The 18,665-nt window shown below is 40.6% G+C and overlaps 1 protein-coding gene across 8 annotated transcripts in view; it reads right to left on the reverse strand.

Moving 5' to 3' along the window:
- Positions 1 to 18,665, reverse strand: part of PATJ (PATJ crumbs cell polarity complex component) — a 409,036-nt gene that overhangs the window by 134,304 nt on the left and 256,067 nt on the right. For all 8 annotated transcript variants that reach the window (XM_038000719.2, XM_038000715.2, XM_038000710.2 and 5 more), the window contains one exon: positions 9,313 to 9,404. In XM_038000719.2, coding sequence (XP_037856647.2) covers positions 9,313 to 9,404 — 92 coding nt within the window. The remainder of the gene's footprint in view (positions 1 to 9,312; positions 9,405 to 18,665) is intronic.

Here is an 18,665-nt window from a genome sequence, read left to right on the forward strand (position 1 = left end):
ATTGTGCATTTAAAATGGTAAAGATGGTACCTTTTGTATTATATGTTATACTCGGTTGCTTCCACCTTTTGGCTCCAGTAAATAATATTGCTATGAACATGGATATAGAAATATCTCTTCCGGACCCAGCTTTCAATTATTTTGGATGCATACTTCACAAGTAGAATTGCTGGGTCCTGTGGTCAAATTTTGTGTGGTTTATTTCATCGCAATTAAAATTACCTGAGCAAGAAAAAAAGTGAAAGTGTGATGAAAATACATTTGAATTATTTACGATGTCACTTAAAATCATGATTGTCTTCAGGGTGCTCTGGGCCTGCCTCTTGGAAACGTCCTTTCACCAAATCCATAGAATCTCATTTTATGCCAACAAAATATCATTTTATCAAAAGCAGAAGTTATGTGCCTGAATTCAGCCTGGATTGTTGAGCAGGCTGACTTTATTTATTGCAACTCGTTCTAAAATGATTACAACTACAATCTAGTGCCTGGCACATCATTTAGGTGCACGTGCACGTAAACACACACATGAATGTTGAATAAATGAACACATCAACACAACAAACAAGGCCTGGATATTGCTTTCTGATTGGACTAAATCTAATGATCTGAGCCATCTCAGGATAGTGAAAAATAATCTCTATACTTCCTGAATTAATTGGAACACGACACTGAATTAACGTTCAGCCAGGAAAGCTCCATGTAAATGAGCCAGAAGTCATGTACAAAACAAAGCAAATCGTTCTATCTCAACAGGAAAATTCCTTTCCAAAAAGATTCCAGGAGATACTCCTAACTGTATGAACAGAGGAAACAGTTCCAATTCACAATTAGAAGAAACTACCAAAATAGCTGAGTATGCTGAATCGGAAATAAAAGTCCAATGACAGTGGAATAATGAGTTCTATTTACCTGGCACTTCAAACAATGTCAATCGCTAAGGAGAGCTGCCGGGAGAAAGCAGTATCTAGACCCGCATTTTACACAGGAGGCCCCAGGCATGTTCTAAATAATTGTTGCCAGTTGCGCAGAGGAAAAGGTGGGTCATAAAATATTTGGCAGTGCAGGCTGGCAGGAGAGTTGACGTGGGGAACTTAGGACTGGATGAAATAGGTGACTTAGCCTAATAAGTTTATCAAAGAGAGCCCTTTTTTTTCTTTTCTTCTTCTTTTTCTTTTCTTTTTTTTTTTTTTTGAGACAGGGTCTCTCTCTGTCGCCCAGGCTAGAGTACAGTGGCACTATCTCAGCTCACTGCAACCTCTGCCTCCTGGTTGAAGTGATTCTCTTGCCTCCGTCTCCTGAGTAGCTGGCATTACAGACACATGCCACCATGTCCAGTTAATTTTTTGGCATTTTTAGTAAAGACAGGGTTTTGCCATGTTGGCCAAGCTGGTCTCGAACTCCTGGCCTCAAGTGATCGGCCCGTCTTGGCCTCTCAAAGTGCTGGGATTACAGGTGTGAGCCACTGTGCCCAGCCTTCCAAGAGAGTCTTTCTAAAAGGTAGTACAGTAGATACTCTCACCCATTCCTCTTATTCCTGGCTGGCAAATCCCAAACATTCAGACACACAGACCTTAATATGCAGCCCTCACCATAAGGCCATGTGCTGGGATCCCCACCCTCAGGGACAAACTGGGACAAATCCTGCCTGATTACTCTTTGATAATCATGGTAATCTCATTTCAAGAGGCAGCAATGATTTGGCAATGGTAATGAGTCATACCGGAGATCCTCAGTAGAGACTTGTTCAGAGGCCTTATGCTCTGCTAAAGTCATCTGAAGGATGAAAAACTCAGAATTCTAAGGCTAAAAGTTTACAAGTGACAGGAATATGCACAGAGGAAACCAAACGTCTCACTCTGGTTGCCATAATTTGTTCAGATAGCGCTATTTCTTATCTGTTCATTAAGATTCTTTGACAGTAAGCAATAAAAATAAATTTGGGCCAATTTAAGCAAAAGAGAATTTACTGGAGGGATACCGAGTTCTCACAAAATTGACAGGCTATAGGATCAGGCTTGGGACAGTTGGGAACTAAGAGACCTCCAGAGGACAAGGAAATAGGAAACAGAATGATGTAGCAGGAGTGTCTGGCCAGGGCACTGTGGCTCTATGGATAAACACCATTCATATCAAATCACTCACATCGCTTGCTTCCAATTCTATGCCTAAAGTATCATATTGCCCAAGTGTGAGACACATTGACCACCCGCTGGCCACACTTCGGCAGTGAGAGAAAGAACTGGCTCCTTCAGCTTCCACAGAGGGAGACAGGTATCTAGATGTACTGTTTCACTGTGTGTGTGTGTGTGTGTGTGTGTGTGTGTGTGTGTGTGTGTGTATGTATTGGGAGGTGGGAAGTGGGGGTCTACCCAAGGAAACAGGAATTCCACTGGGCAAATAGTATAAATATTGACCAGCAAGAAAGAAAAAAAGCAAGCTCACATCATCCCTGATGACCATCCCAATTAGTTGTCTCTGAGTGCCAAAAGAGGTGAAACAAATACAGGCATAATTCCCATAATCGAATATATGCACTTATTGTATTAAGGAATGGAAGTAGCAAGAAAAAATTACCAATTCTGCCCACAAAAGAGTAAAACTGAGTAGACCAATATCAACTTCTGAAATTGAATTGGTAATTAAAAAAAAAAAAACCTGCCAACCAAAAAAAGCCCTGGACCAGATGGATTCAAACTGAATTCTACCAGACGTACAAAGAAGAACTGATACCAATCCTACTGAAACTATTCCAAAAAAATCAAGGAGGAGGGGCACCTCCCTAACTCATTCTATGAAGCCAGCATCAGCTGACACCAAAATCTGGCAGAGATGCAACAAAAAAAGAAAACTTCAGGCCAGTATCCCTCATGAACATAGAAGCAAAAATCATCAACAAAATATTAGCAAACCAAATTCAGTAGCACATCAAAAAGCTTACCACCACCAAGTAGGCTTTATTCCTGAGATGCAGGTCTGGTTCAACATACACACATCAGTAAATGTGATTCACCACATAAACAGAATCAAAAGCAAATATCATATGATGATCATCTCAATAGATGCAGAAAAAGCTTTTGATAAAATCCAACATACCTTCATAATAAAAACCCTCAACAGACTACACATTGAAGGAACACCTCAAAATGATAAGAGCCATCTCTGAAAAACCTGCAGCCGACATTATGCTACCTTACAGAATTCAAAACAATTGACATACACAGCTATACTTACCCAACGATACCTTCCTAAAGAAGGATTGCTTCTCTCCTAGAAGCACATGTCCAGGTATTCTGATTGGGTACCCAGTTGTGGAACCTTTGGGTTTCTACACATCCTATGACTTTGCTTACTTATCCTTCGAGTCTTAGCCTAAGCATCTTTCTCTGTGACATCTTCCCACAGACCCCAAAGACTACATCAGATGCATCTCCTATATGTCCCTACAGCATCAGAGTACTTATATCACTGGATAAGGTACTAGACTATTGTTTATTCTCTGTTTCCTCCTTTCAGACAGAAATTGTGCTCTTTCCATCACCAACCCCACCGCAATAACACATGTAGGTGTTCTGTAAACACCTGCTGAAAAGATGAATGAATGTTTCTTTACGCAAGTTAAACTCATGCTTATGCATGCATTCTTTTTTCCTGTTTGTCAAAACTAGATCTAATGAATCAAGAGCACAAGAAGGATTTTTATTTTTATATTTTTTGAGATGGAGTTTCACTCTTTTTGCCCAGGCTGGAGTGCAATGCGTGATCTCAGCTCACTGCAACCTCCACCTCCTGGGTTCAAGTGATTCTCCTGCCTCAGCCTCCCAAATACCTGGGATTACTGGCACCCGCCACCATACCCAGCTAATTTTTGTATTTTTAGTAGAGACGGGGTTTCACCATGTTGGTTAGGCTGGTCTGGAACTCCTGACCTCAGATGATCCGCCCGCCTGGGCCTCTCTAAGTGCTGGGATTACAGGTGTGAGCCACCATGCCCAGCCAAGAAGGATTTTTAAAATAGGCATCCAAGTTGCTTCTTCAGATGATCATCTCCTTAAGATGACTCTGGCATTCACATTAACTTCAAGCAATATCGTCTTTCAGGGATATGGCCAGAGGACAACGAGCCACACTATATTTTTAATTACAAAAGCAAGACATATGTTCAATCGATACAGGAAGGTGGAACCCATGGTGAGTCCACTTTTACTCAGTGGGGCTTGACAGCTAGCACTAAATCTTTCCAAGGATTTCAGTTTCATCTCGTTTCCTTTAGCCCCAGGAGTTTTTACACAGTACACATTTTCCACATGTAATTAAGTAATGGAGAGTGAGTTGTTATACATGACATTCAAGTTTTGATAGTGGGGGAAGGTATGACAAGAGCTGCAGGCAAGATCATTAATCTCCTTGGATCCCTGCACTGCCAAATACAGCAATTTATTCATTGTGTTAATACGGTTCTCCTCCTGTACTTAAATTGGTGTGCTCACATGAAGGGGAGAATGCCAAACACGAAAACCCACAGAACTGAATGTAGAGTGCATAGCAAGCACCCAGATTGTAATACGCATCTGGATGATACGGAGTTGAATAATTTAGTGTATCAGAGACCATATGTTTAGAGTACAATTTCCAGGATTGTCCAAAATCTAATGATGTGAAAAGGAAAAGGGAAAAAGTGATTATGTAAGTCATGTATAAATAGCTGCAACTTGCTAGTTTGTGCTAATGACCCACAGACCCCTTGCCAATTATAGATGAGTTAGTATATGAATAAATACAAGTGTTAAAAGAATATGACAAGGACCTGATCACAAAATGTACATTGCTATAGACTAAAGGCCTTAGTTAATTAAAATGTTGCTTGCAGCATATTTTAATAGCTTTCTGTGATTACTGCTAATCATTCTCTAAAACCTGTGGCCAGTTCCCATTTTCATCTCAATTGTCAATAAATTTGAAAAACAGTTGCCAAGGTATAAAAGCCAAAATTTTCTGTATAATGGAAAAGCACAGAGGATAATTTCAACTAAGGAAGGAAATTTTGCCAAATAGAAGTGCAAATTGTAAAGAAATACAATTTATAAAAACTAGTTTTCAAAGTTACATTATAACACAGTACAAGCTATGCAGAGTTCAAAAGACAAGCAAAATCACATGTGTGGTGCTGAGATGATTTAAGTGTTAACTTTTGGAAACTTGATAATGAATCAAATTTTAACTTCTTCAGGATTTGATTCTAAAACAGGCAAAATCAGGATTCTTATAATAAATAATTATTCAGAATCACTCCTATATGTTTTTTCTCCCTATAAAAGAAGATACAAAAAAAATCTTAGCAAATTTGGGAAAGTACTGGGAAGAGGGGCTGAGGTATGAGGAATTTTGTAAAATACTGAGTTACAGAAATATATATTTTTTAATCCACAAAATAACAACAATGAACTTACTATAATTGTTGCCTTTGGACAATAAGTAATCTAGAACTGCTTAGTAGGAGCAAAAAGGAAATTCATTCAATAAAGCTTTCTGAACACTCATTTTATGCTACACACTGTAATTGAAAGACCATGCAGGAAAGGTTCATGCTACAGTCTGAATGTTTGTGTCCCCTCAAAATTCCTATGTTGAAACCGAATCACCAACATGAAGGTATTAATAGGCAGGGCCTTTTAGAAGGTGTTTACGTCATGAGAGTGGGGCCCTCATGGTGGGATTACTGCCTTACAAAGTAGGCCCAAGGGAGCCCCTCCTGTTACGTGGGATACACGGAATAGATCTATGAAAGAGGAAGCGGGCCTTCTCCCAGACACCAAATCTGCTAGAGCCTTGATCTCGAACTTTGTAGCCTCCAAAACTATGAGAAATAAATTTCTGGGCCAGGCCCAGTGGTTCACGTCTGTGATTCCAGCACTTTGGGAGGCTGAGGTGGGCAGACCATCGAGGCCAGGAATTTGAGACCAGCCTGGCCAACACAGTGAAACCTCATCTCTACTAAAATACAAAAATAATTAGCTGGGCCTGGTGATACACACCTGTAGTCCCAGCTACTCGGGAGACTGAGGCATGAGAATTGTTTGAGCCTGGGAGGCAGTGGTTGCAGTGTGCCAAGATCGCACCACTGCACTCCAGCCTGGGTGACAGAGTAAGACTCTGTCTCAAAATAAATAAATAAATAAATAAATTTCTGTTCTTTGTAAGACACTCGGGTATTTTGTTACAGCAGTCCAAATGGACTAAGAATTAGAGTACAGATTTTAAATGTCCACTGATACTTTTAAATTGCTTAAAATCACTTCCAGTAAATAAGCATTCAGTAGCATCCTTAATTTTGTGTATACCATTGATTTACTCAACAAATTCTTTTCTTGATTCTGTTCTGTTCAATGATCAAAACTGAAATAATCAGACTCTAAATTGATGGAGCTTTACTACTATGATTAAAATTCTATTCAGGTTTCTCTTCTGTCTTCTAAACAATTTCAAATCATTTAACCTTTCTTTATTGAAGGAGGAGGGTTTTATTTCCCAACTACACAATTGCATTAAATTATTTCCTTTGAACTCTATTCAATTTTCTTTTTGTTCTCTTTAAAATTGCACGGCCCATGTGGGTAATAAAAGCCCCACATGTGCTGAAGAGGTAAGTAATGTTGATAACAGCTCTTGTGGTAGCAGCCATCACTATGTACTAAATACCATGTGCAGATGCAGACCCTGTTAAGTGCTACATATATCTTCTCATGTACTAGCCACACAGTGTGGTTTTTTTTTTTTTTTTGAGCCAAGGTCTTGCTGTCACCCAAGCTGAAGTGCAGTGGCGTGATCATGGCTCACTGCAGCCTCAACCTCCTTGGCTCATGCGATGCTCCTGCCTCAGCCTCCCAAGTAGCTGGGACTACAGGGCACATGCCACCACGCCCGGCTAATTTTTTTCTTTTGCACAGATTGGGTCTCACTATGTTGCCCAGACCAGTCTTAAACTCCTGAACTCAAGCCATCCTACTGCCTTGGCCTCCCAAAGTGGTGGGATTACAGGTGTGAATCACTGCGCCTGGCCCCCACACAACTTTATGCAAAGTTTTCTAGTCTAAACACACTACTTTTGTGGACTTCTCTCAATGAACAACATCTGAATCTCTTGAGTGCTGACCTTTCTTCAAAGTCTACTCAAATTTTTTTTAAATCAACTAACTCTAATTTTATAACCCTTGCCAGAAGAAAGGACAAGAAAACCAAAAAGGAGACTGGTGTCTAACAGAGGATGTCAAAGGAGAGTAAGAATAAAGGGCTCATCTTAACATACAAAGACATATGTGAAGGAGGAAGCTTTCACTCTCTGAAAATAGAGTAAAAAACTAGAAAGCCAGAAAGTGCCACTAGGTGGGAGAAAAGGATGCTAATACAGGATTTCCTTTTTTTTTGAGAGAGTCTCGCTGTGTCAACCAGGTGGGAGTACAGTGGTGTGATCTCGGCTCACTGAAACCTCTGCCTCCTGAGTTCAAGAAGCAATTCTCCTGCCTCAGCCTCCTGAGTAGCCGGGATTACAGGTGTGCACCACCACGCCTGGCTAATTTTTGTATTTTTAGTAGAGACAGGGTTTCACCATGTTGGCTTGGCCAGGCTGATCTCGAACTCCTGACATCGTGATCTGCCCGCCTCAGCCTCCCAAAGTGCTGCTGGGATTACAGATGTGAGCCACCATGCCTGGTCTTTTTTTTTTTTTTTTTTTTGAGATAGAGTCTTTCTCTGTCGTCCAGGCTGGAGTGCATGGTGCGATCTCAGCTCATTGAAGCCTCTGCCTCCTGGGTTCAAGCAATTCTCCTGCCTTAGCCTCCCAAGTAGCTGGGAGTAGAGTTGTGTGCCATCACACCTGGCTAATTTTTTGTATTTTTCAGTAGAGACAGGTTTCGCTGTGTTGGCCAGTCTGGTCTCAAACTCCTAACCTCAGGTGATCCTCCCAAACTGCTGGGATTACAGACATGAGCCACCATGCCTGGTCCTAATGCAGGATTTCTTCAGGAGCAAAGTAGAAGTGGAAAGGAATATTTCAATCACGTTAGTGCCCATGCTGGGAATAAAACCACCTCCTAATCCCAATGGTCCCTGGGAATGGACAGATCTTACTGCTGGTAACTAATGAGAAAGGGAAGAATAATAATGATTGTCATCATCCTAAAATAGCAGCTAACATTCTTTCACCCCTTACTCTATGCTAGATATTGTATTGAGCATTTTCAATTTCTGAAATATCACAATGAATGAGGGAGGTGCTTTATTATCCCATTTTACAGATGATACCTGAGTCCCAGAAGGAAAAAGAAGCAGAGCTACAGTGAACATAGAGGGTTAGGTACATGACCTAAAAATAATTCAGATTTACTTGTCATTTCACTCCAATAAAGAGAATCAAACAACCTCATTTCTACTGCTGATGTGGCAATGTTGGCTACAAACAGTCAGATCCCTAATTCTGATTTACTTGTACCAAGAGGGCTCAATCAGCTTGCAGGGGAGGTGTGAGTAAATGTGAAGCCCCAAACACACAATACAACTCTAGGCAGCAGTGCTGACATCTTCCCTACTCTGGGCTTCTCACCAGCACTCTTACAAGGAAGCTCCTAAAAATGTCCTCAGTTCTATTTTCTTGTTTATTCTTTAATGAAGACATTAATGATTCAGCAAATGTACCAAATAATAGTGACAGGAAGAGAAGTTAGCAGGTCTCATTATATTTATAAACAGGATAAATGGATCCAGAAAGGGAAGAATGTTTTATAACTGAAATATAAATACTAGCCTCAGCTACCGATTCTATGCTGTGAAACATAAGCAAGTAAGAAAACTTCACAATCAAAACAATCAGTACTTTTCCTTTTTTTTTTTTTTTTTGAGACAGAGTCTCACTGTCACCCAGGCTGGAGTGCAGTGGCGCAGTCTTGGCTAACTGCTAGCTCCGCCTCCCGGGCTCATGCCATTCTCCTGCCTCAGCCTCCCGAGTAGTGGGGACTACAGGCGCCCGCCACCACCACACCTGGCTAATTTTTTGTATTTTTAGTAGACACAGGGTTTCACCATGTTAGCCAGGATGGTCTCGATCTCCTGACCTCGTGATCCGCCCGCCTCGGCCTCCCAAAGTGCTGGGATTACAGGCGTGAGCCACCGCGCCCTGCAATACTTTTCTTGAAGTGACAGTTATTTTTAGAAGAAACAGTGATTTCGCTAGACAAATCAAAGATGACATAGTCTTACATTAATAACATCAATCAGAAGAGGTCTTTGATTTTGCAAAACCAGATCTAGCAATCTTACCTGATGAAAACAAGCTTGACCTTTGATGGGGCGGTCTTAATAATGGCAGATGCATTTTGGTGACTTCTTCCATACAGAATCTGATTGTTTATCTGTTTGGGAAAAAATACAATGTACTAAATTATACATGTCTACAAGTACATACGTATATACTTGGAATTAAATGATAAAGTCTACTGATTTATTTTTTTTTTTTGAGACACTCTTACTCTGTCATCCAGGCTGGAGTGCAGTGGTGCGATCTTGGCTCACTGCAACCTCCACCTTCTGGGTTCAAGTGATTCTCATGCCTCAGCCTCCTGAGTAGCTGGAATTACCAGCATGCGCCACCATGCCTGGCGAATTTTTTTGTATTTTTAGTAGAGATGAAGTTTCACCATGTTGGCTAGGTTGGTCTTAAACTTTTGGCCTCAAGTGATCTGCCCGCCTCAACCTCCCAAATTGCTGGGACTACAGGTGTGAGCCACCGCACCCGGCCCTAAGTCTACTGTTTGTTTTTTTTTGGTTTTTTTTTTGAGGCGGAGTCTCGCTCAGTTACCCAGGCTGGAGTGCAGTGGCACGATGTCGGCACACTGCAACCTCTACCCACCAGGTTCAAGCAATTCTCCTGCCTCAGCCTCCTGAGTAGCTGGGACGACAGGTGTGCGCCACCATGGTTGGCTAATTTTTGTATTTTTAGTAGAGATGGGGTTTCACCACGTTGCCCAGGCTGGTTTAGAACTCCTGACCACATGATCCACATGCCTTGGCCTCCCAAAGTAAGTCTAATGATTTTTAAGTGGGTATATTAGGACTCTCAAATGCTAAAAATCTTAATATTCTTTGTAGTAGAGATTCAAACAGTAATTCTAAACAGCTATCAAAAATCCTTAAATTCAGTTTTGACTACAGCTAATGAAGAACATACAGGCCTTTATCCTTTTGCTAAACTTCAAGAAAGCAGTAGTTAAGCCTGATACAAAAAGTTTACGACAGATATTTCATTTCCTACAGCTTTCCCAGATTATTTAGAAATGTTGAAAACAGACCAAATTGTGGTATTCACCGGAGCTCTGGAGAGCCCATTAAACATGATTTTGTAAACATGTCAAGGTTATTACATAACATAAATTTTGTTACTGTAGAGAAGGTAAATATTATGTCCCTGTTTTAAGTCAAATTTTAAACCAACTACACAGAAAGATTTTACTGAATGCCATCAATGAGCCGTCTGCTCATATCCAAGACATGGTCGAATTTTCAACTTGATTGAATCTACCAAAAGATGACCTAAACAACATTTCAATTCTAAATTTCTTTATTCCAAATTTTCCCACTGATAAACTATGATGATAGCTGGAAACTCTCTTACTTTATTTCACCCAGTTGGTAACAGCTCGTAGTTTTGACTTTTTTCCTTCCATCTCTTTAAAACGTAGTTAATGATCGATACCTATAACATCCCTATTCAAGTGTGACCTTGACAGTCTCTACTATTTAAGAGATAGTATAGTGTGCTACATAAGGGATAGGAAAAGGAGCTGTAATTAGCATCTGATTTGTTCTTGCTGTCTCTGGAATTTTGCATTTTAAGACACACCTGATGTTCAAGACATCTAAACACATTATTATTTTTTTTTTTGGTCAAAATAGTTATAATGAGAAAGCATATGGAAATGAACAATTTAAAATATGAAATGAAAATAGAGTATTTTCAACTGTCTGAAAAGCGGCCCTTCCGTCACCTTTCCTAAGTGGTAAAGCTGGGATTCACATCCAAGGCTGATGGAAAGACCAAACTGGAGCTACCTTCTCACTCTGCCTCTTATTTTATGAGCTTTCGTTCTGCAGCAAGATCCTCAATCTCACTGGGCACAGTGGCTTACGCCTGTAATCCCAGCACTTTCAGAGGCCAAGGGAGGCAGATCACTTGAGGTCAGGAGTGTGACACCAGTCTGGCCAACATGGTGAAACCCCATCTCTACTAAAATTACAAAAATTAGGCTGGGCGCCTATAATTCCAGCACATTGGGAGGCCTAGGCGGATGGATCACTTGAGGCCAGGAGTTCGAGACCAGCCTGGTCAACATAGCGAAACCCCATCTCTACTAAAAAATACAAAAATTAGCTGGGCGTGGTAGTGCGTGTCTATCGTCCCAGCTAATTGGGAGCTGAGATGGCGCCACTGCACTCCAGCGTAGGTGACAGACTGAGACTCTGTTTCCAAACAAAAATAAAAACAAAAACAAAAACCAAAAATTAGCCAGACATGGTGGTGCGCACTTTTAGTCCCAGCTACTGGTGAGGCTGAGACAGGAGAATAGCTTGAACCTGGGAGGTGGAGGTTGCAGCAAGCTGAGATTGCGCCACTGCACTCCAGCCTAGGTGACAGAGTGAGACTCAGTCACACACACACACACACACACACACACACACACAAAATCATCAATCTCATAGAAAGCACCGATTTCCACACTGTCAGTTCTCTGTGCCTCAGTTTCCCCTTCTCTAAAAGAAATCTAAGTACCTACTTCACAAAGCTATTGTGAGAATTAAACAAGATAATGCCTTTACATTTTATTTAGAGTACTCTTGATACCCAAAGGATTTTTAAAACTACTCATCTTTGCTATTACTTTTCTTTTTTTTTTTTTTTTGAGACAGAGTCTTGCTCTGTTGCCAAGGCTGGAGTCCAGTGGCATGATCTCAGCTCATTGCAACCTCTGCCTCTGAGGTTCAAGCAATTCTCCTGCCTCAGCCTCCTGAGTTGCTGGGATTACAGGTGCCTGCCACCAAGCCTGGCTAATTTTTTTTGAATTTTTAGTAGAGACGGGTTTTCACCATGTTGGCCAGGTTGGTCTTGACCTCCTGACCTCAGGTGATCTGCCCTCCTCGGCCTCCCAAAGTGCTGGGATTACAGGTATGAGCCACTGTGCCTGGCATACGTTTCTATCCTTAGTATCATGCATTTAAAAATAAGTCCACTGTCTATATATTTTCTCCTAACACTTTCAGAATTTAACTTTTCTTATATTTGTATCTTCTTACCCACTTAGCTACAAGGGAAATGGTTAAAGAAATCATGCAGTGGCCGGGTGCAGAGGCTCACAGCTGTAATCCCAGCACTTTGTGAGGCTGAGGCCGGTGGATTGCCTGAGCTCAGGAGTTCAAGACCAGCCTGAGCAACATGGTGAAACCCTGTGTTGACAAACAATATAAAAATCAGCCAAGTGCGGTGGTATGCACTTGTAGTCGCAGCTACTTGGGAGGCTGACGTGGGAGGTTCACTTGAGCCTGTAAGGTTGAGGCTGCAGTGAGGCAAGATTGTGCCACTGCACTCTAGCCCGGGCAACACAGTGAGACCCTGTCTCCAAAAAAAAAAAAAGAAAGAAAAGACAAGGAAAGAAATCATCTTTAAAAGTTTGTGAAAAAGCATACTTAATGACATAGAAAATGTCCAAAATGGTACTAACTGGTAAAACCAAGTTTTAAAATAATATGTTTAGTATGATTATGTATTTTGCTGACCATATTTTCCAATCTCTTTAATTTACAATTAACTACAAACAAGGTACTTTAAATCATATTTGAAAATTAGATTAGGACAGGTGTGGTGGCTCATGCCTGTAATCCCAGAGCTTTGGGAGGCTGAGACAGGAAGATCACTTGAGGAGTCTGAGACCAGCCTGGGCAACACAGAAAGACCCTGTCTCTACAAAAAAATAATAAAAAATTAACCAGGTATGGTGGCGTGTGCCTGTAATACCAGCTACTCAGGGGAAGCTGAGGTGGGAGGATCGCTTCAGTCCAGGAGTTCAAGACTACAGTGAGCTATGACTGTACTACTGCACTCCAGCCTGATAGGCAGAGTGAGAAGAATGGCAAGGCGGGTGCGGTTGCCCATGCCTGTAATCCCAGCACTTTGGGAGGTTGAGGCAGGCAGATCACTTGAGGTCAGGAACTCAAGACCGGCCTGGCCAACATGGCGAAACCTCACCTCTACTAAAAATACAAAAATTAGCTGGGCATCGTGTCATGTGCCTGTGGTCCTAGCTACTTGGGAAGCTGAGGCATGAGAATCACTTGAACCTGGGAGGCGGAGGCTGCAGTGAGCCAAAATCGCGTCACTGCACTCCAGCCTGGGCGACAGAGCAAGACTCTGTCTCAAAAAAGATGAATGACATTTGGAATGAGCCTGATTCAAGGCCTGGCATTCAGTTAAGCATTTGTGAATGTCTGTGTCTTCCCCACTGTGTTCAGCCTCTGCTTCCAGAAACTTTTTCTAAACCACCTATCCTACCCTCCTGTCTTTGAATCCTGTGGCACTAGGTTTAAAAAAATTTCCCTTCTTGCACTTATACCACAACACAACATGGTAAAGTCAATCCTTGTTGGGCAGTAAGCATCAGTGCAGGCACACAACACCTACTGAACTGAGCTGAGCTCCTTAGGGCAGGAGCCAACATCCTCCTCTAGGTGGCTCCCAGCTTTTCATGCAGAGCTTGAGCATAGTAGCCCTCAATGAGGATGTGCTGAATTGCAGTCCTGAATGGAAGTGGTACTTAATCAACTGTGAGTAGGCTTTCACTAACATGGGCTCCAGCCTTCAAAATGACTAAGGTTAAAAAAAAAAAAAAATGGTTTTGATCAGCAAAACGCTTGAGCATGTAGGAAATCTAACTTTCATGTTTATGGATATGTCTGCTTCTTTAGTGGTGATCCTCCATTTTGGTAGAATAGAATCTATGGTACTATTATTCCGAGAGGGAAAAATGAGATCCCAAACGAAGAAAGCAGTTCATTAATTTTAATTTACGTAAGAGGAAATCTAAAGTTATGCCTTTCATGGTGCTGTTTCTACATGTGCAGAGCCTCTGGCAGTGGAAAGGCAAAGCAGCTTGCTTGCTGTTGATGTTTTTTCCAGTGCCAATCCGGGTGTTTACAGCTAAGGCAGCTGCTCCCGGCAACATGCCGAGGCCTCTGGAGAAACTCTGCTATGCAGTGGAAAACTGGGAACAGAGCAAGAAACCCAAGAAAGAGTGAACCTGATTTAACTGGATTAAATCTAGAAGAAAAATGCTGACCTCTGGATAAAAAAAATAAATCCAAGACAAAGACTCTTTTATGGCCTTAAAAATAACACATTTAGGGTTAGGGCTAGGGAAAAAAAATAACCCATTTGTAGCCATTCAGTTTTAGGAGAGGTCTCTCTTTTGTTTTCTTCTTATTTAATATAAAACAATTTCACTATTTAAATAAAAGTTATACAGCTTCCAACTATTCAAGCAGTTTTCATATTTTTTCATCACTAAAGGAAACATACTCTATTGAAAACTGAATAACAAGTTGGAAAGAATGATATATTTTATGCACAATTAGCTTTAGATTATCTATTGTATTACTGAGAAGCTGTTCTCTGAGGGCATTATTCTTTAAACAACAGATGTAGAAAGTTTTCCAAATAATATAGGCAAAAAAAGAAAAAAAAAGCATTCTTTTTTGGAAGTCTATTAGGTTAACTATAGTTAATAAAGGCTACCATCTACTGAATGCTTACTCAGTGCAGAACACTATGCTAAACTCATTATGCACAGTATCTCACTTAAATCTCAGAATAACTGGGGTAGGATTTACTTTCACTAGATTAGGAAACTATAATTTGCCCAAGGTGCTTTAGCAATTAGTTTAAAAGCCTATAATCCTAGGGCATACCCAGAGGTCACATGATCTGGATGGTACACATAAAACATGAGATAACTTCTAACAGCCATCTCTATAAAAAGATGAGCAAGAACAGAAGAGTGAGTTGGTCACCCTACCATCTTAGGTCTTGGACTTTTGAGATCAAAAAGTCAGTATCAACCAAAAACCAGGTCACTACAACACATGGGGGAAATGCCCAATAGTTGACTTTTAAGCTATATTTTGCTTTTTGCTTGCTTTTTTTTTTTTTTTTTTTTTTTTTTTTTTTGAGACAGGGTCTCAGTGTCACTCAGGCTGGAGTGAAGTAGTATGTATGTGGCTCGCTATAGCCTCAGTCTCCTGGGATAAAGAGATCCTCCTGCTTCTTCCTCCCAAGTAGCTGGGACCACAGGCATGTGCCACCATACCCATCTAAGACTTTTAGGTTTTTAAAGTCCCAAATGCAATATGGAGTCCCATAAAACTGTTCCTTTCTCTTCATGCAAACACACTGAACCTTGAATAACAACATACCCTTATGACACTTTTTTCAGTATATAGGTATATCTCATTTTACTGTGTGTTTTTTTTTTTTTTTACAAATGGAAAGTTTGTGGCAACCCTGCATCGAGCAAGTCTACTGGCACCATTTTTACAGCAGCATGTGCTGACTTCCTGTCTGTGTCACATTTGGGTAATTCTCTCCATATTTCAAACTTCTACATTATTATTATATCTGTTATGGCGATATGTGATCCATGACCTTCGATCTTATTATAATTGTTTTGGGGCATCATAAACTGTGCCCATATAAAATGGCAAACTTAATTAATCAATTAACACACAATTGTGTGTTCTGATTACTCCACTGACCAGCTGCTCCCCATCTCTTTTTCTCTCCTCCAAGACCTTCCTATTCCAAGACACAACAATATTGAAGTTAGGCCACTTAATACCCTACAATGATCTTTAAGTGTTCAAGTAAAAGAAAGAGTCCCACATCTCTCATTGTAAACCAAAAACTAGAAATGATTAAACTTAGTGAGGAAGGCATGTCAAAAGCTGAGATAAGCTGAAAGCTAGGCCTCCTGCATCAGTTAGCCAAGTTGTGAATGCAAAGGAAAAGTTCTTGAAGGAAATTAAAAGTGCCACTCCAGTGAACACAGGAATGATAAGAAAGCGAAACAGCCTAATTGCTAATATGGAGAAAGTTTAAGTGGTCTGGATAGAAGTTCGAATCGGCCATAACATTCCCTTAAGCAAAAGCCTAATCCAAAGCAAGGCCCTAACTCTCTTCAATTCTCTCTAGGTTGGGAAAGGTGAGGAAGTTGCAGAAGTTGTTTGAAGCTAGCAGAGGTTTACGGCGAGAAGTCTCAATCTCATAAAAGTGCAAGGAGAAGCAGCAAGTGCTAATGTAGAAACTTCAGCAAGTTATTCAGAAGATCTAGCTAAGCTCAGTAACAAAGATGGCTACACTAAACAATAAATTTTCAACAACAGTGTTTCATGTGAAGAAGGATGTGTTTGCTTCCTTCCCCTTCTGTCATGATTGTAAGTTTCCTGAAGCCTCCCAACCATGTGGAACTATGAGTCAATTAAACTCCTTTCCTTATATGGAATCAACCTAAGTGCTCATCAACAGGGGAATGGATAATGAAAATGTGGCATATATACACAATGGAATAATATTCAGCCATAACAAAGAATGAAATCCTGTCATTTTCTATAATATGGATGGAACTGGAGGCCATTATGTTAAGTGAAATATACCAAGCACAGAAAGACAAATATCACATGTTCTCACTCATATGTGGGAGCTAAAAAAGTAGATTTCATGAAGATAGAGAGTAGACTGGTGATTACCGGAGGCTGGGGTGGGGTGGGGAGGGGGTTTGTGGGGGAGTTGGGAGAGAGGAAAGAAAAAAAGAATATACCTGTATTTATTACCACTGAGCTGTGCACTTAAATAAATGTGGCTACAAAAAAAAAATCAATATTAACAGGAATTTGGGAGAAGCTGATTACAACTCTCATGAATGACTTCAAGGAGTTCAAGATTTCAATGAAGGAAGTCACTGCACGTGTGGTAGAAATGGCCAGAGAACTAGAATCAGAAGTGGAGCCTGAAGATGGGACTGGATTGCTGCAATCTCATGATCAAACTTGAACAGATGAGGAGCTGCCTCCTATAGATGAGCAAAGAAACTGGTTTCTTCTTCTTCTCCTTCTTCTTTTTCTTCTTCTTTTTTTTTTTTTTTCTGGATATGGAGTCTCACTCTGTCTCCCAGGCTGGAAGTGCAATGGCGCAATCTGGGCTCACTGCAACCTCTGCCTCCCAGGATCAAGTGATTCTCCTGCCTCAGCTTCCTCAGCAGCTGGGATTACAGGCGCCCACCACCACGCTCGGCTAATTTTTGTGTTTTTAGTAGAGACAGGGTTTCACCATATTGGTCAGGCTGGTCTCGAACTTCTGACCTTGTGATCTGCCCACCTTGGTCTCCCAAAGTGCTGGGATTACAGGTGTGAGCCACCAGGCCTGGCCAAAAGTGGTTTCTTGACATGAAATCTCCTGGTGAAGATGCTTTGAACATTGTTGAAATGACAATGAATCTAGACTATTGCATAAACTTCATTGATAAAGCAGTCCTAGGGTTTGAGAGGACTGACTCCAATTTTGAAAGAAATTCTACTGTGGGTAAAATGCTATTAAACAGCATCCGATGTTACTGAGAAATCTCTCATGAAAGGAGTCAATCGATGTAGCAAATGTCATCGTTATCTTATTTTACGAAGTTGTCACAGCCACCCCAACCTTCAGCAACCACCACCCTGATCAGTCAGCAACCATCAACATGGAGGCGAGACTCTCCACCAGCAAAAAGATGACAACTTGCTGAAGGCTTAGATGATTGTTAGCATTTTTTACAAATAAATTATTTTAAAATTAATGTATGTACTTGTTTAGACATCATGCTAATGCACATTTTATAGACCATAGTGTAAACATAACTTTCACATATGCTGGGAAACAAACACATGTGACTCACTTTATTCTGATACTCGCTTTATTGTGGTAATCTAGAATGGAACCCATAATCTATCTGAAGTATGCCTGTAAACAAATAGGTTCAATATATATAGGTTGACTACCTTTTTAGCTTTTTCTGACCCAGCTCCAAGAAAAACAATTAAGATATTTCATTTTGGATCAAATATTGCTCCCCACTTTTCATGATCTGAGTGCTCATTCAGATTATCTTGAAATTGGAAAAACATTATTTTCCATTTACTTCCAGTAAACTGTGAAGTAGAGAAACTAAGTGCCTTTCTCAAAGTTTCTTCTTTCAAAGGTGACTGAATGATATAAGGGAAGAATAATAAATTATTTAGACATGTCTTTATCTTTGATATCATCCCACAATGGTGGGAAGAACTATCTTTAGTCCTGATTTGACGCTTCCCAATTTACCCAAATAATCTATTTATTATTTCAAAACCTGAGATCTACGACTCTTTCATTCAAGGGTAATCATATATCCTGATTTTCCTGAGACAGCCTAGTTTATTTATGTTGTTCCAATTATTTATTTATTTTTGAGTCAGGGTCTTGCTCTGTCACCCAGGCTGGAGTGCAATGGTGTGATCATGGCTCACTGCAGACTTGACCTCCTAGACTCAAACAATCCTCCCAC

Source organism: Chlorocebus sabaeus, chromosome 20 (assembly GCF_047675955.1).
Source record: "Chlorocebus sabaeus isolate Y175 chromosome 20, mChlSab1.0.hap1, whole genome shotgun sequence".
NCBI lineage: Eukaryota > Metazoa > Chordata > Mammalia > Primates > Cercopithecidae > Chlorocebus > Chlorocebus sabaeus.